Here is a 27,055-nt window from a genome sequence, read left to right as displayed (position 1 = left end):
ACACTTCCACTTCACAGCTTGATACTATGCTTTGTATAGTACAACATCCTAATGCACCATGTAGCCAACAGTTTCTTTCCTCTACCTGGTCTGACTATTTTGAATAGAAGAGAATATGTAGCAGATTCTCACCACTAATATGTCCGCAGCTCTTTTGCATAAAATAGTGACCTATGTCACATTCACTGTCACAGCATGGCCTAACCTGTTCACACTTAGGTTCACTCACATTGCTCTTGTGGTTCCAGCTGTGTCCTTTAAGCATGTGGGCACTCAGCCCACAGGTGAAGTTACAGATTAATGTAAAGTGATTTATTTGCTGTGGAAGGAATTGCCACGGGCTTCAGTTCTTATGAATTCAAGACCATAAAAAGGCAATGCCTTAACTTTGGGAGAGCACTCAAGTTCAGGGCTACTTATCCAGAAGAGTCACATACAGTTAGATCAGATAGAGCCTGCATACACTACCTGCAGATGAATTTTTAAATATTTGCCGTTACAGGTTTGGAACATGGCTGGCTGCTCATCCCGGCCAGGACGCCCCTGAGATGGAAGGATGGGAGAAGTCAGCTTTTCCAGGACACTGCCTCCTCCAAAACTCTAGATGGTAGTTCCCCTGGAGTGTAACATTGCCCTGGATTCCTGCAGGGCATACAGTTTTGTCAGCCCTGTTGGGTACCATGGGTGCCGCCAGGAGGAGCTGTGAGAGGACTGGAGGAACCATGCCTCATCCATAACCCGGAAGTACTCCAAAGTCATGAGGATGGGAGCCCCAAAGCTCTTCCGGGCTGAAGAAAAAGCCAATTTTACATCTGACCCGGAAGTGCTAGCAAGTCACATGGATGGAAGGACAGAAGCACTTCCAGGTCAAGGACTATTTAAAGAACTGTTGGAGACCCAGCAAGTGAGCCGGAGTCTGGAGGAGCATGACAGAGCTTGCTGGGAGGTGTGGAGGAGAGATTTGTGTGTATAATTATTGATTTATTGTTTGTTTAATTGCCTGTTTATTGTGGATGGGGTGCTTTGGAGGCATTACTTAAAAGAAAAGCATTAAAATACTTCTGAGTGCTTTTATCTCATGTCCTGAGCATCTGTCTGTTGGGTTTATTACACAGGATTTTTCCTTCTGCACAGAAACTAGATCACTGTCAGGGTCTCATTTCTCAACCTGATTACCTGGCGTCACAACTTGCTCTTAAGCTCAGTAACTTCTAGTTAGTGTGATCACCCTGGGTGTCAGGCATTTTTCTCCTTGGGGAGTGGCTAGGATATCTAAATCGTAGCTGTGTACTGGCCTCAGAATCAGCTGGGATCTGGTTTCCTAAAGACTATCTTCCTTGTAACACCTTCACACTCCACCCCCATCAGGTCATTGCTCCTTAAACCCAAGGTGAGTGGATTAACTGAATTCTATATCAGTTTCCAGGAAGCCTCTCAAAATATTTGCTTAGAATTGATTTATATCACTGTGCCCCATTTAAAAGCAGATTTAAAGTATATGAAAAATCCAAAAGTACATGCATTCGCAAAAGTATGCAGACAAGAATTCTTAAAAGCTAGAAGTAGATATAGCCATTGTCTGTATGGAGTTTGCATCTTTTGTGTATGTCTGCATGGATTTTTACCCAAGATTTCCTTCTCCCTCCTAACAATATGTATGTTAAGTTTGCTGCCAAGACCAAATTGCTCCCTTGTGCCTTTGAGTATATATGGAAGTGTGGCTAGTGATAGATTGGTGTGCTATTTAGGGTTGTGCTTGATAGCCACTGGGATAGACCCCAGCGAACATGACCCTGAATTAGGGTAATAGATATAAAAACAAAAGGTCCACTAGCAAAAAAATATGGCAGCTAAAGTTAACAAGTTTGCTGAATGGAAAATGTTGACTAAATAATTATTATATTTCTTTTTTACTTTGGTGGAACCGGATACTTTCTTTCATGCTGTAATGTTTCACTCTGTCAGAAGATGTCATCAGAGAAAATATAACTTATGGAGAAGATTTTTGAGGGAATGCAGAAAAGGTCAGAGTCTTGTAACATATGCATAAGTTTGTAAGTAAAAGTTTGATAAGAACAGGCCACTTACAGTATCTACTTCACTACATGAAAAATCCTCATCTTCTTAAAGGAACAGGATGTTTAAATCCCTTGTACGAGATTCTTCTCCCTGCTCATTTTTAGAATCACTCCCTGAAATAACAATAAATGAAGAGACAAATACGCCAAGACCAAGACCAAATGCATACAGCTTAGCAAGATTGTCATTAATTATAACTGCTACTGTCTTACAAATCAAACAATAATAAAGTGCGGGCCGCATGGTATTCTATTACAAATTTTTATCTGGCTTGTTAATCCTTTCACGTCTTCTTTTTCCACTTCCTAGCTTTCCAATTCTGTATGGGGTTGATGTTTTAGATAGATATACAGATATATAGATAGATAGATACTTTATTTGTCCCCAGTGATACTGTAAACATGAAATAAAATATGCACTAACATACAACTAATCCACAAACACACATTAAAAAAGGTTTTGCTAAAAGTTTTATAGACAAATGCATTTCCTGTCACTAACCCTCTCTACTTATTAAGTGTTAGAACCGGTGTCACATTGTGGAGGTTTGCTCTGTTGGTGGCTAGATTTTTTTGTCCTTTTAAATCTAATATGATAAATTTGATAGTCTCCTTTTGAGTTGCTAATGCTTTATGTATATAATACATTCATGGAAAAAGAAGCTGAATGCCATACAAAACATCTAGTGTACTTTGTAGGAAAGATGCTGTATGAAAAGATTACTCAGTTAATTAATTATCAGTGTATTCTTTGGTAATGCCAGTAATTAATTAAAACAATTAATAAGACACCCATACAAGGGAAAGATTAATATAGGTTGAGTAATGGATCTCTTTTTCACTTTCTGTCCTGGACACCAAAAATATGAAGAGATCTGTACACTTTATGAAAGAGGCTCAAAAGTTGTTGAAAGTCTACATGAAACACTTTCGTTTTATCTGTTGTAATCCAGAGAAGGTGATAAACATATTGTCATGAATAACCCAAACACTCTTGTCACAATTAACAAAATAATTTAATTTGTTTATAGCATAAGGATAATGGAAGATTATATATACAAGTGTGTGAGCAAATTAATGCCACAGTACAAGGCAATATAAGCTGAAGGACAATAGCAAACAGAACAAAACATAAAATCATGATAGCTTATTTGAACTTTCTCTCTCCTATAGAAAAAGGCACTCAACTTATTAATTCTAATCTTTCAATTAATGTGGTTAAGATTCTTTAGTTCTTTAGCTAATTATTAAACTTCTATTGCCTGCACTGTGGCATTAATTTGCTCACAGTTAGTCTTTACTGGCTTGTTATTGGTTTCTTGGATGCACATATGCCCATCCTTTTGATTGATTATTGGAGCATAAGATTTTCCTACAAAGAGTTATGGCTCTATAGATGGTACCTTGGATAGATATTTCTGGGATGTCACTTGGCTTGTGATTGATCATTTTATCAAGTAAGTCACAGAGACTGCATTCCAAGGAGAGGCCCAGTCAAGAAGAAACTGATATTGTGAGTGTCTGGAAGCAGGTTTTAAACCAAGGACCTGTGCTCTAGACATAGCAAAATGGATAATGTCAGTCCGTTCTACAACTGTGCTCCTTTCTTGATTTTTTATCCTTTAGTGATGCATCAATAAAAAAGCTGATCTGACTGAGTTTTTCCAATATTTAGGTTTCAATAGCATTCACTCCAGGTAATGAAAACTATATATTCCTTATTGCAATGTTGGCACAGAGAAAGGGCCTTGAAATGCAACTCATTTAATATTTTCTACAAAGATTTTTTAAAGGTACAATCAGATAAATGAAGATGACAACCAATGTGTCTGTCCGTAATTATCACAGATGCCCTATCAATTGCCGTATTTATATCAAAGAAAACGCCTCATTACTTTAGAATAGCATACTCCTTAAATAGCTTCTGGGACAGTTGATTAAATTGCATTGTAAACCATTTTGCTTTAGACTTGAACATGGATTTCTTCTTCTTGCTTTTTTTTTTAATTTTGTTGAATTTTAGCTGTATTTGTAAAGTGATCTGACTTTGGATTGTTTTACACATTGCATTAACATTTAAATATCAAGCAGGTAGTTTGATGGAGTAGTGGTTAGGACCATTCCAGCTTGGTTACCACCAGAGTAGAAAGTGCATGTGTCAATGATGATTTTCTTCAGATTCTTCACATATCTTAAAGCCATTAAAATAGAACCAGTATAAGTGTGTGTGAATTTGTTCCCACTTTGCAAGCAGTGGTTCCAGAAAACACTTCATTCTTCTGCAGTCCTACTATAGAATAAACTGATTCATAAATAATATTCATCCATCCATTTTCCATATAAGTAAAAAGTTATATATTGTATATTGGTCACTAACTTAGCCAAGACCTGGCACGCTATTGAGGGTTGATTTCTGCCTTGTATCCAGAAATACCAGAACAGACTCTGGGCCACTCCAACCCTAGATTAGAAGAAGCAGGTGCATAAAATAAATGACTTAATGGCATTTTAGAACATTTTGAAATACTCAACTTGTGGCATCTTGTTTTGTAGGTGTTACAGTACAAAACAATAGGGTACCACTTCCATCATCAAAAAAGAATGTGCTAAATACACATTGATTTCCTTTTTTATGAACAAAGTAATATTTTAATGTCCCTGGTTACATTGTTACTATTGAGATATACTCCATGATAGAAACAGCACACCACTGTGCAAATGGGCTTTTTCAGAAAAATTATGCCCTTTTTAATGAAGCTAGCATATGGATTATCAGGCTTTAGATACTCAATGCTGCTGTTATACTTCATGAGATGCAAAGCATGCCTGGAAACTTTGATTTTTTTTTACTATACGATTTAAAACTATGAAGTTTACTTCCAAATGGCAAAATGTTGTTTTTCAAGATTCCTTAATATTCTACATTAAAAATTAAGTTAATTTTATTTAAAAGTTTGATTAGGTTGGCTTTATTCAGCCTTGAATTTTTTGTAATGAAAAAACTATTTGTCTATTCACTTCCTATTTCTGTAGCATTTCTAAGATAATTAACAACCACTTGCCTCCTTCATTGGATATTTATTTAATTTACCATATGTATTAAAGTAATTAAATACATTCCGTGTTAACTCCAAAATGATGGTTTTGTTGATGCTTTGCAATGATCTTAATCTACATGAGTGGGTTGGGGCTGCACAAAGTTAGAAAAGTTTTTTTTAATCTCACCAAATTTATCTCAAGACAGCAATGCAAAAATTGGCACAATGTGTAAGAAGCAAGAAGAGATTTAGTTTTGTTGATTAATTAACCATTCTGCCTTTGGAAATGTCAGCAATTAATTAAATATTTAAAATAAAGCTCTTATTTAATTCACCTGACTGTTTCTCTGTTGTAGGAGGTGTGTTTCCTGTGATTACACTTAAATCAATGTAACGAAGCATACTCGTTTTAAGAAACAAATTCAATTTATTGATAAACGCAAGGATTATAGAAATATGATAACTGCATATATATACAGTACATAGACACATAAGAGAGGACACAGACAGACAAACATTTATCATAGGAGAGGCTTTCTTACTTGTTCCAATTTATCTTTTTACAATATCAGGTCTTTAGAGATGATGTCCGATGTTGTGAGGAGTTGATGTTTTGTCCAAGTGGAGGATTCTTTTTGTGTTGGAGTGCACTTTTTCTTTTTGTAACATGGTCCTTTGTTTGTGGTGTGCAGTGGCTTCCTCATTTAGGCCCTTTGCTAAGTCATCTGCAACTTCATAGGCAAAATCGGTACTCTTGCTGGAACAAGAGTTTAGATGCTGAAGTTCCCTTGTTGAAGTAATAACCGCTTCTCCACCTTTTCAGACTACTGGCCCAGCTTTCTGGTCCACAAAGACAAAAGATTGTCAGTTTCAGCTCCCCAAACAGAGAGCAGTTCATCAACTTTCTGCTTTCAGACAGAGGTTGTAGAAGATCATTTTGCAGAGGGAGAGCACAGAGTTCCCCAGAGAGAGTGTTTCACTCAAGAGAGTCTCAAAAAAATTCAGTGAGAGAAACTAGGTATGTGGGTGCAGCTAGTTTTTAAGAAGGAATTCTAACCTCTTGGATTAAAGACAGTTCCAGTTAGAAAATCAGTGCCTTCCCATAGGTGCATTATTTTGCCCATTATGATTGTCATTTATTGGTTTACAGCTCTTCGCTCCGACTTTGAGTCCATTTTGAGCCTTCTGGCTCAAAAAGTTTGCAGATCTACCTTTGGAAAGATGTCAGCTCAACTCTGAATTACACCTTTGTTATCAGATGAAGTGCAGGCAGATCCTGGTACAAGTTGGACTTCCATCACTTAATTTGAAATGTAAGTGGTGAAAGGTATAGCTGGATTTCTGCTAAATCTGGTGCTTTAACAGACTTGGTGTGCCATTAAATCCTAGCAAAATGGGGAATGCCAGCTTTGTTCTAAAACAGATAACAGCTGAATATTTTTCATGGACCAAACAAAAAATGCACATGAAGTAAACAGTTAATAACAATACAAGATGTCAAAATATAGTGAAAAAACAAATATTGAATAAATTAGATAAATTATTGAAGATGATACAAACTAAAATCAATAACATCTAATAAATGATGATAAAAAAATAAAGGTAAAACCGAATGATGACGACAACTACTTTATAGAAATTCTCTCAAAGCTTATAAGGTTTCCTACATTTTCATTAAGTGCTTTAAAAATGTTAGTATGTCTCTTAATGTCATTATTATTTCATAAAACGCATGCAGCTATAATACAGCTAGGTTGTATATATGAAATTTCCCACACTTAAGGAATTTTAATTTCTCTCTCTCTCTCTGAGTAATGCTATCTCCATTTTCTCATTTTAAAAGCAGTTCTCCATTCCACGAGTAGTCAGATGCCTCTTGCCTTCATTCAACAGGTTTTTTTTTTCTCCAAACTAAGAACACTAACAGCAGACAGAAGGGAATAAACAAGAGTAGCATCCACCTTTTATGTTCACACTTTATTTTATTGCTGACATCTGAAACAGGAAATACCAAAATAAATAAAATCATTACCGATCTAAGGAGAAAAGTAACATAAAAGGTTCAGATTTTACACATTAACAGACTCCCCACTCACCTTGAGTTAGACTGATGTGCCTAGTAATTGTCTGATTCAAAGCCATGTTTTCCAGTATAAAAGTAAGTTTAACAAATGCTTTGGCTTCCAGAACACTGTTGACCATAAAAAGGCCTCCATTAGCAGGTGACTGGAGGATTTCTGTGTTATGAGAAAGGTGTCTTCCATCTGTGCTGAGCCATTGGACTCTTGGCTCTGGGTATCCCATAGTCCTAAAGCAAAAGCTGGTATGGTGTATTTGAGGAGCAACAATGAGTTCTGGTTCAAGGTAGTAGGCTGTTGAAGTAAACAAGACCTTTGTTAACAAACATGAATAGCTTAAACAACATATCAACATTTCCATCCATCTCTTCATCCATTAATGTTCAGACACAGTTTTACAGGGTAGGTGAGCTGGTACCTAAGAACATCAGGCCCAGGAATCATCATGGATAGGGTGGCAGTTCAGCGAAAGGCAGAATCACACATACACATATACTCATACTCATTCACAAAGGTCAATTCAATGTTGATAATTAATGAAAGAAGAAAAACCACCTTGCACCATACAGGCAGCTCTGGGCAGGTATTCAAACCCTGATCTCTGAAGCTCATTCCCATGTTTTCAAGTAGTATATTTACACCAAAAAAAATCTTTTTTAGCTACAAACAGTCTTTCAAACAGAATTTGAGCAGTTTCTCTAAAGGTTTCACTAGACACTGCATTTAATTAATCACTCAGTCATTCAATAGATGGGTGGTCAGGATGATAAGGTGCCAGTTATAGGTTACCTATGCTAAGGAAAAAATAAAATGAAGCATCATATAAAAGAACTGCCCTGTTTCTTTCTTTTCTCACTATTAGCCTATTTTCAGTCCTATTTATACCTAGGCCTACATCATGAGCTTCAAAGAGCCATATTACTGTAACTTTTTCTATATAGCTTATAGATGACACAAATATTTAATTTCCTCTCTTAATTGTCTGGAGATGAATACAAACCATCACTTTTATCCAGGTCCCATCTATCTACAGTTCATGACTTGCTGTCATCATACTAGTCTCTGTGTTTTAAACTCATTTAACAACTTTCTTTTGATAGTCCTGGGGTAACCATGCCTTTAGTAGTTATCTCCATGTACTTTGTCTAATGTACTTTGTCTTTTGTCTTGCTTGGAATTGATTACATGGCACCAACTTTGATCCCATCCATCCAACGTTCATGATTTGATGTTGTCATATAAGTTTGCTCCATTTAAGCTCATGTAGCGAGTTTTTCTTGAAAGTCCTCTGATAACGTGGCCTTGAATGCTTTCCCTTGCATTTTATCCAATTACAGTAAATGTCTTCTATTGTTGTATCGAAACCTTCAAAAGATTAATATTTCTGCCTCCTTTTCTTGTATGTTTCCTTTGTTATTTTACAACAAGACTCAATAGATTCCAGGTTCCTCCATATCAATATTTGAAACATCTCTAAGTTACTTCTTTCTTTCTTTCTTCCTCTATGTCCATTGTCTTCAAAACATTTGTTTTATGCTACCTTTGAAACAGTTATTTTAGTATTCTTCTTCCTAGGTTCTTTGTAAATATTAATTAATAAATGTCTTTTCTGTCTAAAAACATATGTGGTCATCTGACACAGGCCTAAATCTCATCAGAAACCTACAGTAGATAAGAAAAGTGTTTCACTTTGTCAGCTTCCTTTGTCTTTCCCTTTGTAAACCTTACTACTAACTATTATCTTGCCATCTGACTTGTCACCTGAAGAGTTTAATGCATTTTTTCATTTTTGGAGTTTATTATCAAACTCAACAATCTTTTGCATACATCTCCTAAAATCTTATACTGTATTTCTTCATTAATTATTATTTTTTAGTATATAAGGGTTAATAATGGAAAAAACTATTTTGTATCATATCACATCTTTAATCATTTTTTGCAATCATAATTTTGAGCTCTTTTTGGGTATGACGTTAAACTGCATCTGGCCCTGCAAGCAGTCCTCCAACTTGCAGGGAAATCATGAGGGTTGGTGGCAGGGTTGGCACTCCAGCCACCGTAAAAAAACTTCACACGGCTGTGAGACAACAGAAAGGACTCCTTTTTGCTCTTCGCGGGAGTAACTCTGCTGCAACCGCCCATAGAAATGCTGCTCACATCATGAAGGGGATGGGGGAAAGCCCTTGGGACCCCTATCCCCAAGTCGAAACCGCCGGAGAGCCAATGGGATCATGTCTGTTGGGGATCGGAACTGGTGTGGAGCTGAGGTGTCGTCTGCTGCGCGGCAGCACATGGGTCCCAATTTGAGATGGCCAATCCGGGTAGGTGCATGGAACGTCTTGTCTCTCCGGCATGATGATCATCTTCCTCTGCTGTTGGAGGAGCTGTGTAAACTGTTCAGTGGTGGCATTCTCTGAGGTGTGCAAACCTAGGACTGGTCAGATCTCTATAGGTGGCTACACCTTTTATTGGTCTGGTCGCTCTGATGGCTGTCATACTCAGGGAGTAGCTGTTGCTGTAGCGGATTGGCTACTTCCAATGGTGTCCAATGTCACTCTTTTCAACGAGCGTATTATGAGACTCAGATTACGGCACTCCCTGGGTGCCTTGTCTATTGTCTCAGTGTATGCTCCGACCACAGTGAGTGATATCTCAGTGAAAGAGACATTTTATTCACAACTTTGCTCGGTGGTTGACGGGTGCCCACGAAGTGATACTCCTCTGGTCACCACGAAGTGATACTCCTCTGGTCATGGATGACTTCATTGCAACCACTGGCAATAACAGGGCTGGCTATGAGGATTGTCTTGGTCCACATGGGTCTGGTGACCGTGGTGAAAGTGGCTCCATTTTCCTTGACTTTGCAAAAGGTTAGGGGCTGTGAATCGCTGGATCCTGGTTCCAGCGCCCTGAGCCACATAGTTGGACTTGGTACTCCAATACTGGTGGTGCGATAAAGGAGATCGATCACATCCTCGTGGGCAGACGCTGAAAGCTATTGCAAAACTGCAGGGTCTACAGAAGTGCCCAGTTTGTGAATTTTGCCCACAGACTTGTTGCTACTCTAAAGATCCAGCTTAGGTCCAGTAGGTTAGCACCTACTAGTCAAATGAGCCTGGACTTGGCCAGGCTCCAAGACCAGGCTGTTTCTAATGAGTTTGCATGCAGTTTGTCTGAGGAACTTGCGGATTTGGGTGCAACTGCCGATCCTAATGTCATGTGGGAGACCTTCCATCACAAGACCCTGAAGGTTGCTCAGGGCTGTGTTGGTGTTACCCGTGTTCCCAGAAGGAAGTGTTTCATCTTGCAGGGCACCCTGTATATCATTCAGAAGAGTCGCAGTGCACCGCTCAATGCAACTCTGGTCTTTACTTGGAATTGAGAAGGATGGCTGTGAGGGCTCTGAGGGCAGATAAAGAGGTGTTTGTTAGAGGAATCTGTGAGCAAGTGACACACAATCTGTGGTCTAGTGACCCATGTCCTGCTTACAGAGGAGTCAAAGCATCACACACATCCAAATCTGTTCCTCGGAGAGTCACAGTCAGGATGGCTGATGGAACGGTCCTTACAGATGATACTGCAGTTGTGACCCGCTGGGCTAGCTACTTTGAGCAGCTGTTCAAAGCTGATCCTAGGATGTTGCATATCTCTGGGTCCACAGTTCTTGAGGCTGATCCTTCAATTAGCTGTGAACCACCCAATCTCACTGAAATTGAACATGTGATGAACCAGCTGAGGGGAGGCAAGGCTGCAGGGATCTACAGTGCATCCGGAAAGTATTCACAGCGCATCACTTTTTCCACATTTTGTTATGTTATAGCCTTATTCCAAAATGGATGAAATTCATTTTTTTCCTCAGAATTCTACACACAACACCCCATAATAACAACGTGAAAAAAGTTTACTTGAGATTTTTGCAAATTTATTAAAAATACAAAAATTGAGAAATCACATGTACATAAGTATTCACAGCCTTTGCCATGAAGTTCAAAATTGAGCTCAGGTGCATCCTGTTTCTCCTGATCATCCTTGAGATGTTTCTGCAGCTTAATTGGAGTCCACCTGTGGTAAATTCAATTGTCTGGACATGATTTGGAAAGGCACACACCTGTCTATATAAGGTCCCACAGTTGACAGTTCATGTCAGAGCACAAACCAAGCATGAAGTCAAAGGAATTGTCTATAGACCTCCAAGACAGGATTGTCTCGAGGCACAAATCTGGGGAAGGTTACAGAAAAATTTCTGCTGCTTTGAAGGTCCCAATGACCACAGTGGCCTCCATCATCCGTAAGTGGAAGAAGTTCGAAACCACCAGGACTCTTCCTAGAGCTGGCCGGCCATCTAAATTGAGCGATCGGGGGAAAAGGGCCTTAGTCAGGGAGGTGACCAAGAACCCAACGGTCACTCTGTCAGAGCTCCAGAGGTCCTCTGTGGAGAGAGGAGAACCTTCCAGAAGGACAACCATCTCTGCAGCAATCCACCAATCAGGCCTGTATGGTAGAGTGGCCAGATGGAAGCCACTCCTTAGTAAAAGGCACATGGCAGCCCACCTGGAGTTTGCCAAAAGGCACCTGAAGGACTCTCAGACCATGAGAAAGAAAATTCTCTGGTCTGATGAGACAAAGATTGAACTCTTTGGTGTGAATGCCAGGCGTCACGTTTGGAGGAAACCTGGCACCATCCCTACAGTGAAGCATGGTGGTGGCAGAATCATGCTGTGGGATTGTTTTTCAGCGGTAGGAACTGGGAGACAAGTCAGGATAAAAGGAAAGATGACTGCAGCAATGTACAGAGACATCCTGGATGAAAACCTGCTCCAGAGCGCTCTTGACCTCAGACTGGGGCGATGGTTCATCTTTCAGCAGGACAACGACCCTAAGCACACAGCCAAGATATCAAAGGAGTGGCTTCAAGACAACTCTGTGAATGTCCTTGAGTGGCACAGCCAGAGCTCAGATTGAACATCTCTGGAGAGATCTTAAAATGGCTGTGCACAGACGCTTCCCATCCAACCTGATGGAGCTTGAGAGGTGCTGCAAAGAGGAATGGGCGAAACTGGCCAAGGATAGGTATGACAAGCTTGTGGCATCATATTCAAAAAGACTTGAGGCTGATTGCTGCCAAAGGTGCATCGACAAAGTATTGAGCAAAGGCTGTGAATACTTATGTACATATGATTTCTCAGTTTTTTTTATTTTTAATAAATTCGCAAAAACCTCAAGTAAACTTTTTTCACATTGTCATTATGGGGTGTTGTGTGTAGAATTCTGAGGAAAAAAATTAATTTAATCCATTTTTTAATAAGGTTGTAACATAACAAAATGTGGAAACAGTGATGCGCTGTGAATACTTTCCGGATGCACTGTATGGTATACAGGCTGGTGGTAAGGCTGTCCTTCTGGTATTGCAAGCAATCTTTGCTTCCATTTGGGAGACTGGTGTCAACCCAACTGACTGGAGAATGGGACTTGTCGTCCCTATCAGGAAAGGGAAGGGTGATTGCCTGGATTGCAGCAACTACAGGGGGATAACACTGCTCTCTGTGCTGGGTAAGGTCCTTCCTAGGGTCGTCCTCAATAGGATCTGTGATCATTTGCTCACCTACCAGCGACCAGAGCAGTCTGGTTTTACGCCTAAGAAGTCTACCATTGACTGCCTCCTGGCACTGAGGGTACTCATGGAGCGCAAACGTGAATATTGGCAGAGTTTCTTTGCAGCCTTTGTTGATTTTCATAAAGTGCTTGACTCATTTGATCAAGCTGCCCTGTGGGACATCCTGAGGATTCACGGGATACCCTCAAGGTTGCTGGATATCATCCATGTGAGTGCTGTGCAGAGTGAAGGCAGAACCTCTGTGTTTTTCCCAGTTGATTCTGGGGTTCATCAGGGGTGTGTTCTTGCTCCTAATCCATTCAATGCTTGTATGTATGTTGGGCAAGGCCGTGGGGTCCAGCGGCTGTGAAGCATCTGTTGGTGAAGAAAGATTCACTGATCTTGACTTTGCTGATGATGCTGTGATCTTTGCAGAGTCAATGGAGGCTCTGATTGGGGCTCTCAAGAGAGTGAGCGAGGATTCTGAGTGTCTGTGCTTGCGAGTGTTCTGGATAAAAACCATGACCTCTTAGGCATAGCCATCAGCAGTTTGCTTGATTGTGGAGAGAGTGTTGACCTTGTCGAGAGGTTTACTTACCTTGGCAGTGACATTCATGTATCTGGTGACTCTTCCTATGAAGTCAGTAGACGGATTGGGAGAGCATGGGGGGTCGTGAAGTTGCTGGAAAGGGGTGTGTGGAGCTCCCGATATCTATGTAAAAGGACAAAGGTCCAAGTCTTTAGAGTCCGGGTGCTTCCCGTCTTGCTATATGGTTGTGAGACATGGACGCTATCCAGTGACCTGAGATGAAGACTGGACTCCTTTGGTACTGTGTCTCTCTGGAAAATCCTTGGGTACCACTGGTTTCATTTTGTGTGGGTTGCTCATGGAGTCCCAAATGAGGCACATTACCTGCATTGTGAGGGAGTGTCAGTTACGGCCATGTGGCGCGATGCACCAAGGGTGATCCAGGTCGTAGAATCCTCATTGTTGGGGACCTGAGTGGCTGAACCACGCCAAGGGGTCGCCCATGTAACACCTGGCTGCGGAAGATAGAAAGTCATTTCTGGAGGATGGAACTGAACCATGTGTCTGCCTGGGGGGTTGCCAACCGGGATCCTGAGGTGTTTCGTTGTGTGGTGGGTGCGACAATGCACTGTACCAGTGCATGCTCCCCAACTTGACTTGAAAAAAGACTAAAGTCACTTCACTCTTTTGCAGCTGTTCTGCTGGTCCTCAGAAATAGCAACAAAGCCAGCTTTTACAGTATTCATGCCTCTTGATGACATGCAACAGAAAACTGTTTTAGGTTATTGAACAGATTACATATTAAATAGTTCTGTATTCTGGAAACGCACATGTCGTTAATGACTATGGGGACTGTAATAGTGAAAGACAAAGTGCCTCTTAATGCCTCTTAATACACTGAAACTGTTTGAACATTAAGACAATTTTGGCAAGAACAGACTGTTTAGTCAAACAAAGCTTGCCAATCCTATTCACTAAGTAGCAGCCTCAGCACCAATTCTTAAAGAATAATAATTTCATTCTCACCTCCTAATTCTCAAAATGTTCCTAGCACCAGAACTCTTTGCTTCCTGTGTTTAGGTAAATTTTGCTTACATCTAAACATTGTGCCCTACACTCCCTTAAGCTTAATTCAGTAGGTTGTGGGGAAGAGTCCGGACACGGACAGGCAGACATAATTTTAATGCACCACACACGTTTATTTACAATATTTACAATAAAGTGAACATGCACAACCCAGTGCCGCAGCACCAATCACCCCAAAATACTGGTCTCTCCAAATGCCTCTTTCTCTCTTCTGGCCACCTCCACTCCTCTCATCCAAGCTCCATCCACTTCCATCCGACTCCAGCCATCGAATGGAGGGAGGCAGCCCCTTTTAAGCTCACCTGGACGTGCTCCAGGTGCCTCCCAATAACCTTCCGCCGGCACTCCCAGGTGTGGCGGAAGTGCCGGCTGTGCAGCACTCCGGGTGTTCCTGGTCTTCTTCCCCCCAGAACTTCCAGGTGTGGTGGAAGTGCCGAGGGCCAGGGCTCCACAGGCATCGGGGTGCCCCCTGGCTGTGACCACGGGCCCCTATAGGGTTGATCTTCCAAGCTCTGTTCCCGTGGTGCCCATACCATCCAGGGTTGCTGCCCTCTCGTGGTCCGGAGGAGGCGTAGTCCCTCTTCCGGTCCTTCCGGGCATCCCACCTGGGTGCTACCTCTAGCCGCTCGGCACAATGTGTATATATATATTGTGGAATACGCGTTCTGATGGCACGGACCCGACACAGACTGACGACAGAGGCAGAAGTGAAAATGAACAAAAAGATTTATTTTTGTGTTCTTCAGCCATGGGACACATCTTCCCCGTGTCCCACAGGCACTACACAGTCCCCAAAACACACAGAAAAGAAAACCCCCAAAAAATCACTCTCTTCTTCCTATACTCCAAACAGCAAGCTTTGTGCTCCTCCTCCCGACTTTGGTGCCTCGAGTAGTGGCTGCAGGCTCTTCTTATAGTCCACCCGGAAGTGCTTCAGGTGATAATTAACCTAATTCAGGCTGCACTTCCGGGTGTGGCTGCATTCCAGCCAACACAGGCTCATTAAGCCATGCAGCTCCTCCTGGTGGTGGCCACGATGTCCAACAGGGCTAAGCCCTGAAGTCCCACGCCTGTGGCCCCAATGTAACCCAGGAGGCTGCCACCACACGTTTCAGGGGACGTAGAGTGCATCCCATGGCTGCTCCCCTTGAACATAATGTCAAATGGGCGTGGGTCCTGGCCGTCCGCCACAATATATATATATATATACCCCGCCTGGGATTTGTTCCTGCCTTGCACCCTGTTGGATAACGGATGGATGGATATATATACAGCATATATTTATTTTATCTTTAGTTTTCCAGACTAAATGCCTCACAGTTTTCAGAAATTCTCTCTTTTGTTGTAAATTTCTCTCAGTCACTGACCTGCAACTATACAATAGTAAGCATAGTTCATCGTGATGATGGAATGTGATACACTGTCTGTAAATGGACTGGCAAAGCAAGGGGGACACGAAACAAACCGTAAAGCTCACCATAGAGGTACCAACTATGTGGTGCCCTCCCGAGTCTCAAAAGAGAAAATTGCAGTTGATGATAAGCACAGACACAATGTCCACAGAATAGAATTTTGCCAATTATTTTCTTAAGGAAAGATCCTGAAAAGGATAAGTTTGGTGTTTTTCAAGTCTAAGTCATTCCTTCACAAACATGCCATATATGCATTTGCCAAGTAAAATTATGTTCTAAAGTTAATTGCTTTCTATAAATGTTAAAAAATATCTTGGCCTGCACTGGTGCTTTACATTGTAGTCTATGGGGTACAAAGGGAAAAGCCTAAAAACTTACCAAATACATCAATTTTTCAAGCCAAAGCAGTTGTGGAGTATTAATCCTTGTCTTGTGATTACAGAAAAATTGTTGAGATGCTGAGAGCCCCTGAGAGCTAACTTTGGCCTGGCCTGTACATGTGAGTGGATTTATAAAATAATTTTGTACAGAGCACAGTGACATTAAACTTATTATTCTGATTACAAGCAGTTCACCATTTAACTTGGTCTGATTTACACCTGAGTGTACTCATCATGAAGTGTCTTTTTTAATGAAATATTTGGAAAGAAACTGAGGGAAAAAATTAAGAAATGAAAACAATAATTAACAGCAAGAAAATTAAATAAGTTATCTTATTTGTAATCTTGAAAATTGAGGATCATTAGTGTAAACATTTACAAATATTTTAACTTCAGGTTGCAGTTGAGTTTCTGTTTTATTTTTTTTTGGTCAAAGTTTGCTTACTACTTTTTTATTGGGCAAGCTTCAGTTTATTTCTCAAAAGAAAAAAGAATCAACATTTGAACAGAAATTGAAAACAAATTGAAAAGTATGCATGCATTTACATTTTTTAAAGAAATAAATCATTTTTAAGCTGCAATACATTTCCTGACACCTTTAATTAAGACATCTCATTACTTAAGAGTGGAAAACTGTATTTATTATTTCTGGAGAGTGTGTGTCTAAGTGTGTTTGCATCTCCCAATATTTGCATGGATTTTCCTTTATGCCCTCCAATACTCCAATGCAGTGTTAGTTATGGTGCTTGGTGACTAATATTCTTCCCGTGTGAGTATGGCACCCCTTTGATGGGTTTTACCAGATGCTACTAGTTCCAGCTCCACATGTTCCTACTAAAGACTTGGGTGACTAACTGTATACAGGTACATACCCCTGTAGTTTTACCTAATAAATTAGCTTTCTTAAATTGAAAAATCTTTGCTGACTGACTTGCGTACATTGTAATTGTTTATTGTAAAGTGTTTAAGTCAGTAATCTAGCAAGCCACAAATTGTTTGGATACTTTAACACATTCTAGTGACATGTGCAAATTAAGTCTGTCTGAATACAAGAAATTCATTTCATTGAGGTTATAGAATGAAGCTATTAGCTATTTGAAAGAAGCCATATTCCCAAATAAATAAACTTCCATTAAAATGACTATTGTTTTATATATTTACCCGACATCGCTATCTAAAACAATTTACAATAACAAGATCTGTGAGTGATAGGCAAGAAAAGAAGCAGCATAAATGAACACTGTGTTTTTAAAGTCCACTGCTTAGTTGACACTCCACAATGAGTCATGAAGTGATGCAGGGTTTAAATTGCAGCCTCACAGCTGTATTTGCATCAACTTATAGTCTGTTCACTGTTTGTGTATTCATTTTCTCCTGGGGTGAGGTTGGATTTTCCCCGTGGACCCCACTTTACATACCAAAATTGTTTATTTTAAGCTTACGTGCAATGTAAAGGTGGCTATCCTCTTTTTTGTTCTTTCCTTGCAGCTAATTTTCTGACTATAGGCCTTAACTCTCTGATTTGGAGTTTAAGTAATTTTGGAAAATCCATAGTAAGTTATGAGTTATCAATTTTACAGAATGAGCAACATCTCAATGATTCCAGCACAACAGGGTATAAGGTATTAAAGAAGGTCTGAAGGAGCTTAACCTTTTAGTTGAAGGAAATGGACAAGTGAGATGATCGAAGTCTTCATAATTATGAAAGGAATCAGTATCATGGATCACAGTTGGTTACTATGAAGTGTACCGGGGCAAGTGATAAGGCAGGGCAAGTTCAAAAATAGTTGGGGTGCCATCCAGGCAAACTCCCGTTTAACATGAACAGAAACATCAGAAAAAGAAAAACACATGCTTGATGGTGCTACAATAAACTGCTGGCTTGATGCTGCCTAAGCCACGCTGGTGGCATTCTTAGAGACCTTTCATCTGCATTTGTCCCTACTAGTTGCACTGTCAGGTCCAAATGAGATGCCATCTTCCATGAATTTGTTTATTACTGTTTATGTCATGTGCTCAGTGTGGGGTATTCCTATATTTTCCAAAACAAGATTATGTATAAGCCATTAATTAACATTTCAGTTACACTTCAAAAATCTTTATTTAACCCATATTTCAGATGTCGTCAATTTCTGACCAGTATAAACTACTTTACTTTTAATTATTTGGGTGGTACCTTTATCCAAGGTGACTTACAACATCTGAGATAGAATTGGTTGCATTTCTTTTGGTTTTGCAATTGTACAGGGAGGTGAAGTGACTTGCTCATAGTCACACAGTGTCAGTAATAGGATGTGAAATCAAAACCTCAGGGTCTGAAGTCCAAAGCCTTAACTAGTATGCCACACCGCCTGTGTGCATACATTAATAATACATGACGTAAAACATTACAATGTTTTTACATATTGTCACACATGTGTGATTGGGAGACAACTAAAGGGCCTGAATAATAGTAATTCCATGCCAGACCAGGGGACGGCAACGTGCACTAACTTTCTTTCTCAATCTCTTGCAGACCATCCACAGGAAATCTCACATGGTTCCGGCGACTCTGATGCCATCATTTCCGGTTCCGGGGGCCCCTTGATGACACCACTTTCTGGTTCTGCCCCCTTGATGACATCACTTCCAGTTCCAGGCCTTTGATGACATCACTTCCAGTTACGGGGCCTTTGATGACATCTCTTCCGGTTCAGGGCCCTCTAATGTTGTCACTTCTGGTCTCGGCAAAAAAAACCACCATCTTTGGCAACCAGCATCAGTTTTGTTTTGGACTCTAACTTGTGAGCATCTCACAACTATTTACCCATTGGCAGCCAGGGCATATTATATGGATGGCTGCCCCAAACCTTTTTTGATATCTTCTTGTCATTTTTGTGACAATATATAGTAGCCCCTTGCTACTTTTACAATGGTGCAGTACATTTAATCACCAATCACATTTAAATTTCTTTTTAAAATTTACATAATCTGACTGATTAGATGTCCTGTGATTGCACCCATTTCAATCTGCTTGCTAGCAAGGTTGTATCCTGCAAAAGATAATTTCAAGTGAATTGCAGTCAACTGAAATATATTGAGGGGTTCAGCTTTCTAACTAAGAAAGAACATTTTAAGATGTTGGTTTTGTAAATTACTGCACAGAGGTCAGGGACTTTATCAAAAAATTACTGATTAGTTTTGATTAAAAACATTACACTATTTAGTTAGTGGTTAGTGTGCTTTTCCTTTTGTAGCTGTCATTTTTGGTTCAAGGCATGTGCAATAACATGTTGTCTACCATGCACCAACAGCATAGCCTATATGACAGAATTTGCTGTGCAAACCTCCTTCTAGATCTGTTTTATTGTATGTGGGAGCAGTTTTAACAGGTGAAAAATATGGGGGTGTTGCAATTCCAGCATTACAGTAAAGGATTTTAAAATATAATTTTATGTAATTACTAAATGATTACTGTTATTTAACTCATAATGTGATGCAAGTAGGAGAGCCAAACGTGGAGACATATGACTGGATCAATCCATCTCTCACACTTTAAAACATGTTTACTAAAGCAACCTTAGGTAGACAAGAAACCTCCTGTGGAGCAGAAATTTGCTTAATGTTGATTGTCAATACAAGTGCAATACGAGTGCAGAAGTTTCTTTATGATCCTTCTTCCTTTTTGGATTTTAAAGCAGAATGTGAAGCAGAATTCACCAAGCACTGATTTGTCCACCCAGTATTTGGAAACACAAGCTGGGATTAGATTGTTATGAAGCAGGTTAATCAACATTATATTGTGTATTCATAAAAGAAATCATGTTCAGAGCAATATTAAGTGCAGGGTCAAACATCAACCAAACTAAACACCACCAGTGTGGCTTTCCCAAATTTTAACCCCTTCCCAAGTCTAATTTTGGGACATGAAGAATTTACTCCCCCTAACTTTTTTATATTACAGACAGACAGACAAATAGAGAGAGAGAGAGAGGTAATCTAACATTAAGGAAAAACTGTATGTTCTGAAAAACAAAATTAAAAGATACAGTTTTAAGAACATTCTTCACTGAGAAAACAACAAAGGAAGTCTGACCTACTATCAAAATATTGCAGCAAAAACTCTACACCTATTTTCCCAAATCAGAATGGACAATACAAAAAAGCACTGTTGTTACCTGCAAATGTTACAAATGTTGTAGATTTTCCTGTTCCTTCCTCAGTGTTAACTGAGCATATATATAGGCCAGCATCTTCTAAAAAGACAGGCTCAAGCCGTAGTGATGCATTTCCTTGCTGCAGCTGCTCATGATATAGGCTGGTGCGATTGAGGTAGCGGGGGCTTTGATAAGTCAATTGATCAGTTCCATAGTAGAAGCTGTGAGCCACATCTTTGTCATTTCTTTGCCAGGTGACAATGAGTTTATCCAGGATTACGTGACTGCTGTGACTGAAACTGCACTCAAGCACCAGCGGCTGATCTTGAATGGCAAGAGTTTCCTTTGGTACCTGCACTTGAAAAGTTCCTGGAAGGAAGTAACTTGAATTAGCAGAGGTACCTGAACAAGCTCATTCAGATCATCCAATTAAAATAACTGCACTGCTCTTTATGCACACATCATACTGATAAGCATGGAACAAAATGTTATCAAGTAATGAGCAGAGCATTATAATTAACTGAAGAAAAGCAAAAACTCTTAATTGGAGTATAACTTCTAAAAGAGTGCATTACTCACCTTCCTACTATGCATCACTAATTACAAATCTGACAGAAATAAAAACCTCTACAGATAAACACATACAGTAAAACATTGTTGTTACTTATATGATTGTAGAGATTAAAGGAGCATCTGAAAAGCTGTAAAGCTAATATAAAATGAAAAAGTTAACTCTTATGACTTATGGATATCATCAAGCTTCCAAGGCAAAGCCAATGCTATACATTTGAAATTATTGAGACTGAGCTTTGACATATTAAGTACTACACAGTATAACCTACATAGAGTTCCTAACATGATTAACACAAGACAAGAATGAAACTATAAAACATGCTATGTGTATTTTAAGTGAGGACTATTGTCACTATACACAAAAACATGCTTCTATACCAGGAACTTATACTTATGCATGACACAACTTCATTCTGCCTACAATACAGAATGCATTTAATTCTATGGGCACATGACTATTGTTTAATTTTTCATGCCAAAACAAAATGAGGCTCTCTAAAATGAAACAATTAAAAAACAGGCAGGAATTTTTTTTCGTTTTATGTACTCTGCAGCAGACTATTATGGTAACAAGAAGTTTGAAGAAGACATACAGACAGGGTTTATGCTTTATCTCAAAAATTTGAACATTACGATAAGTAAGCAACCTTGAGCTAAATTTAAATAATGATGTAAAAGTGCTTATTTAAGCTTAAGTGATTAGTCCTAAGACATGCAGGTTAGGTGCATTGGTGATCCTAAATTGTCCCTAGTGTGTGCTTGGTGTGTGGGTGTGTCTGTCTGCGTGTGTCCTGCCGTGGGTTGGAGCCCTGCCTGGAGATTTGTTCCTGCCTTGCACCCTGTGTTGGCTGGGATTGGCTCCAGCAGACCCCCGTGACCATGTAGTTAGGATATAGCGGGTTGGAAAATGACTGACTGACTGATTTTGTATCCTTTAAATGAGCAAATCTTTAATACTAAAACTGAATCCAGTTTAATATTATTATAGATCTACAAACTTGTAATTTGATTTCTCATTCTATAAATCATCCATCCATCCATTTTCCAACCCGCTGAATCCGAACACAGGGTCACGGGGGTCTGCTGGAGCCAATCCCAGCCAACACAAGGCACAAGGCAGGGAACCAATCCTGGGCAGGGTGCCAACCCACCGCAGGACACACACAAACACACTCACACACCAAGCACACACTAGGGTCAATTTAGAATCACCAATCCACCTAACCTGCAAGTCTTTGGACTGTGGGAGGAAACCGGAGCGCCCGGAGGAAACCCACATTCTATAAATCATCTAACTATAAATTATAAGAAAATATTTTGATACATGAAATATGTTGTGAATGTTCAGACATATTGTCATTAAAATATACTAGATCTAATCTAGATGAATCTCAAATAACCCTTCCAGCCAATTATAAAAATCACATCAGTATTTAATTTTAATATTCTCTTGATCCTTAACAATAAATGTTCAGAGAAGAGTTAGGCCACAAAAGTATTGTTTTATGCTGTTTTATATAATGTTGTTATGCTACCATATATTGTATATATTGCACTGTTGTTTGTGTTATGCTGTTTTGTATGTGTGTCTGCAATACCAAGACAAATTCCTAGCAAGCTGGCAATAAAATTTAATGCTCAAGTTCAATGCAGCACCTGAATTGGAATTACTTTGCTAACTTTCAGAAAAGCTTTCTCTTTGAGCCCAATGTAGATCTCCTAAAACTAAACAACTCAAAGAGACTAGATTAAGTAGAACAGAGATACTTAAACCTGAATGCTGTTCCCCATGATTTAAAGACATCTCTCTATGTGTAGAGATAGAGAATATTAAGTGGCAATAAACATTTCTCTACAAGACACATCCATATATATAAAATTCTTTTCGCATTTGAAACGAAAATGACGTATGACTATGAGATACGGAAATTACGTATGAAACGGAAATTACGTATGACCACGCGATATGGAAATTACGTAGATAGATAGATAGATAGATAGATAGATAGATAGATAGATAGATAGATAGATAGATAGATAGATAGATAGATAGATAGATAGATAGATAGATAGATAGATAGATAGATAGATAGATAGATAGATAGATAGATAGATAGATAGATAGATAGATAGTGTGTCTTTTAACTTTGATTTTTGTTTAACATATTGATTTTTGTTTAACATATTGAGATCTAGTATTTTGGTACTGGTAGCTTCCTTTGGTTTTGACTTGAGCTTTTTGACAGACATTTTTCTCTCTCTCATCTCATTGTCCTTGTGACATTTTTTCCAACTCTCATTACAATGGCAGAACACCAATACAGAGATACCCAAGGATCAGACTATATAAAAGAAGCAGAATGTGGTCAATGATCTACCATCAGATGTGGCAATACTTTGTGACCACTAGAGGGAATTGTCTTATCATAGAGCATATGGAACCATTCTGTTTCTCAAGAGAGTATAGGCTGGATAGTTGATTCTAGAAGGCTACCAAAAGGCTCTGGGGGTGCAGAACCATAAAGAGCTGTTAATGGAAGTTGTAACCTGGTGTCAACAGAACAAGCAGAAGACTGTCTCTGACGCCAAAAATGATTCCAGGGCTTGACCAGAAGTGATTTAATGGTGGGGATTGATGTCATTTGAGTGCAGAGTGTGGAGAAGAGCTGGACAAGTGCTTAATTTTGGCAATTATAAAGACCAGTGTCTGAAGTGGGGAGTAGAAAGGGAGGTGCTTCATGTGGAATGATAGTGGGCATAGGAAACAAGCCATTCCACCAGACAAACTGAGGTGCTGACTTGTTAAGATAAGCACAGAGAGCAGTGATTTTTTTTGCTTTGAATATTCCCTTAGTGAATCCCCTTTATGATGCCACTTTTATACCTTATTACCAATTATGTATTCTTCTGGCCCTCTTCCTGTCACAACCTAATGATAATAGCTGCTTAAAAAAATGCTCAGCTTTGCCCGGCTTTAGTTTTGATAAATTCAGTCAGAACTTAGGTGTTAACCTGATGCTGAGCTGTCCTTGACATCTCTCACCTACGTTCTCCAATTTAGAAATACATCTAAACTAAAGACTGTCTAACATTGTATTTTTATCAGACTGAAACTGACTACTGAAATATTTAACTTACTGAAAGTTTGTTCAGTTTTTTTTATTTTTCCATTGTACACTTAGCTCTGAAATACTGCTACAAAAAACACCTAAGAAACAAGTTCACCTTTAATATTTATACATTTGTGTCCACTTAAGTTTTAGACTGTTATCAGAAATTCTTTTCTGATATAAAATCATGTACAAGTTTCAGAACCCACTTTACAGAAATATCAAACATTCCAGAGTGCCTGTTGCTATCCCAAGACTCATTTCAAGGCTAAATATGGCTACTGAGATACTACATTTATCCATCCATCCATCCATTTTCCAACCCGCTGAATCCGAACACAGGGTCACGGGGGTCTGCTGGAGCCAATCCCAGCCAACACAGGGCACAAGGCAGGAACCAATCCCGGGCAGGGTGCCAACCCACCGCAGGATACTACATTTAGCTTTAGTGAAATAAGCTCTGGCAAGAGGGGGCCTGAAGAAGGGGCCTGAGTTGCCTTGAAAGCTTGCATATTGTAATCTTTTTAGTTAGCCAATAAAAGGTGTCATTTTGCTTGACTTCTCACTACTTATGATTTTAAGATATGCTCGTTTATTATCGAATGCAAATTTTAGTAATGAATGTAATCTGTGTTAATTTGACAGCTTTTATTACATTTTCAGTCAGCTTACTGATGATTAGAAACAAATTTAATCATACAGAATTGAAAAATATTTACATTTTTAAACATAATAGACATGTTTGACTGTCTATTAACAGCTTCAAGATATGACACATGCAGAAGCTGGGTAAGAGTAAGTCTGACGATATTCAGCACATAATAATTAAAACTGTAGATATATGGTATAATAATGTCTTACTTGTGTTTCTAAATGGATGAATAGTAATTTTCTCAAGCTAAATAAAGAGAAAACAGAAATTTTAGTGATTGGCAATAATGGATATAATAAGGTTATTAGAAACATACTTGATGCATTAGGATTAAAAGTCAAGACGGAGGTAAAGAATTTAGGGGTAACTGTTGATAGTAACCTGAATTTTAATTCACATATTAATCAGATCACTAGGACAGCATTTTTTCACTTAAGAAACATAGCAAAAGTTAGACCTCTTATATCACTGAAAGATGCTGAAAACTTAGTTCACGCTTTTGTTTTCAGTCAACAAGATTACTGTAACGCACTCCTCTCAGGACTACCCAAAAAAGACAAATTGTTTGCAACTAGTGCAGAGTGCAGCTGCTAGAATCCTAACTAGGAAAAGAAAATCCAAGCACATTTCTCCAGTTTTGATGTCACTGCATTGGTTACCTGTGTCATTCAGAATTGACTTTAAAATACTGCTTATGGTTTACAAAGCCTTAAATAATATCACTCCATCTTATATATCGGAATGTCTGACACCTTATATTCCAAATCATAACCTTAGATCCTCAAATAAGTATATGCTTAGAATTCCAAGAGCTAAACTTAAAAGAAGTGGTGAGGCGGCCTCCTGCTGTTATGCACCTAAAATCTGGAATAGCTTGCCAACAGGAATTCGCCAGGCTAACACAGTGGAGCACTTTAAAAAAAAAAAAAAAACTAAAAACACATTACTTTAACATGGCTTTCTCATTACTTCAATTTAGTTTAATCCTGATGCTCTGTATATTCAATTAATTATAACTATTCATGGTGGCTCTAAAATCTGTACTAACCCCTACTCTCTCATCTGTTTCTTTTCCCGGTTTTCTGTGGTGGCGACCTGCACCACCACCACCTAATCAAAGTATCATGATGTTCCTACATTGATGGATTAAAAGCCAGAAGTCTACATGACCATCATCATCAAGTCCTTCCATGAGAACCCTAAATACAAAGAGGACTGTTCATTTATGTTAGGTAGAATGACCAGAGGAAGCTGGGCAGTCTCATGGTCTGGTACCCCCCGCAGATTTTTTTTTTTTTCCAGCCATCTGGAGTTTTTTTTTTCTGTCTTCCCTGGCCATTGGACCTTACTACTTATTCTATGTTAATTAGTGTTGTCTTATTTTAATTCTTACTTTGTCTTTTTTTCTCTTTTCTTCATCATGTAAAGCACTTTGAGCTACATTATTTGTATGAAAATGTGCTATATAAATAAATGTTGTTGTTGTTGTTGTGTAACTTACATAGCTAAGCATATGAAAATAGCACTTTAAGATCTTATGAATTTTAGCAGGCCCCTAATACAAAGGGAAGAATAGGGACTTAAGTGTCTTTACATGATAATTCAGTGCAAATGTGTTTGTGACACTCAGAATACAGCATTTAAAGTTCTTTATATTTCTATAAATTGTGCATTCTTTAAACAGCATGAAACTCCGATGCACCTTTTTGAATTTTTACACATACAAATTTGAGGTGAACCTACCAATCCAAAATATTCAATTTTTTTTTCTTATTAAATTTGGTATTGTTTTAAATGGGTTAAATGGGAGCAATGCATATTGACACATAATTAAAAAGAGGTAACACTGATTCCACGGTGCAATGCTTTTGCTTGGCTTTCTTTTCAATTGAATAATACTGTTAGATCATACATAGGTAATTTTCTTGGTGTCCGAATCTGTTTGATTAATCATTATTAACAAGCATCTGTGTAGTTTTAAAAATATCACTAAGCCCAACCCGCCTGCGCTAATGAGCAGCTCGTTCACAACAGATGGCAAAATCCAGGGAGTCATTCAATTAACCATCTTCATATTTTAGAGTCAGCAGCATATTTCAGTAAAACGCAGCAAACCATTTATTATGTTTCCATTTAAACAGAAGAAGATCAGACGCATCACCAATTCACATCATGTGAAATATTTGTTTAATGTTCTATCTCTGTAGAGCCCAGGGATAGACAAAAACAGGTAAATGAAGGAATGTTAGAAAGCTTAGAGCGTGGGGGTGTATTGGTTTGCTAAGTAAATGTGCACTGCTGTAGAGTAATTTCTAAGCCAAAACCAAGGAGACACACAACGTACTGACTGATTAATCCAACTTCTTACATCTAACTTCTTAATCTGTACT

The 27,055-nt window shown here is 39.0% G+C and overlaps 1 protein-coding gene across 1 annotated transcript in view; it reads right to left on the bottom strand.

The window, feature by feature from the left end:
- Positions 1-5,787: 5,787 nt before the first annotated feature.
- Positions 5,788-27,055, bottom strand: part of LOC114665055 (CD276 antigen-like) — a 38,201-nt gene continuing 16,933 nt past the window's right edge. Inside the window, exons 2-4 of the mRNA XM_028819424.2 lie at positions 20,352-20,699; positions 7,213-7,488; positions 5,788-7,111 (exon numbers count right to left, since the gene is read on the bottom strand). Of these exons, the coding sequence (XP_028675257.1) occupies positions 6,999-7,111; positions 7,213-7,488; positions 20,352-20,699 (737 nt within the window). The 3' untranslated portion in view covers positions 5,788-6,998. The remainder of the gene's footprint in view (positions 7,112-7,212; positions 7,489-20,351; positions 20,700-27,055) is intronic.

Source organism: Erpetoichthys calabaricus, chromosome 14 (genome assembly GCF_900747795.2).
Source record: "Erpetoichthys calabaricus chromosome 14, fErpCal1.3, whole genome shotgun sequence".
NCBI classification, from domain to species: domain Eukaryota; kingdom Metazoa; phylum Chordata; class Cladistia; order Polypteriformes; family Polypteridae; genus Erpetoichthys; species Erpetoichthys calabaricus.
Note: the sequence above shows the minus strand (reverse complement) of the source record. Positions and strands in the feature narration are given on the sequence as shown.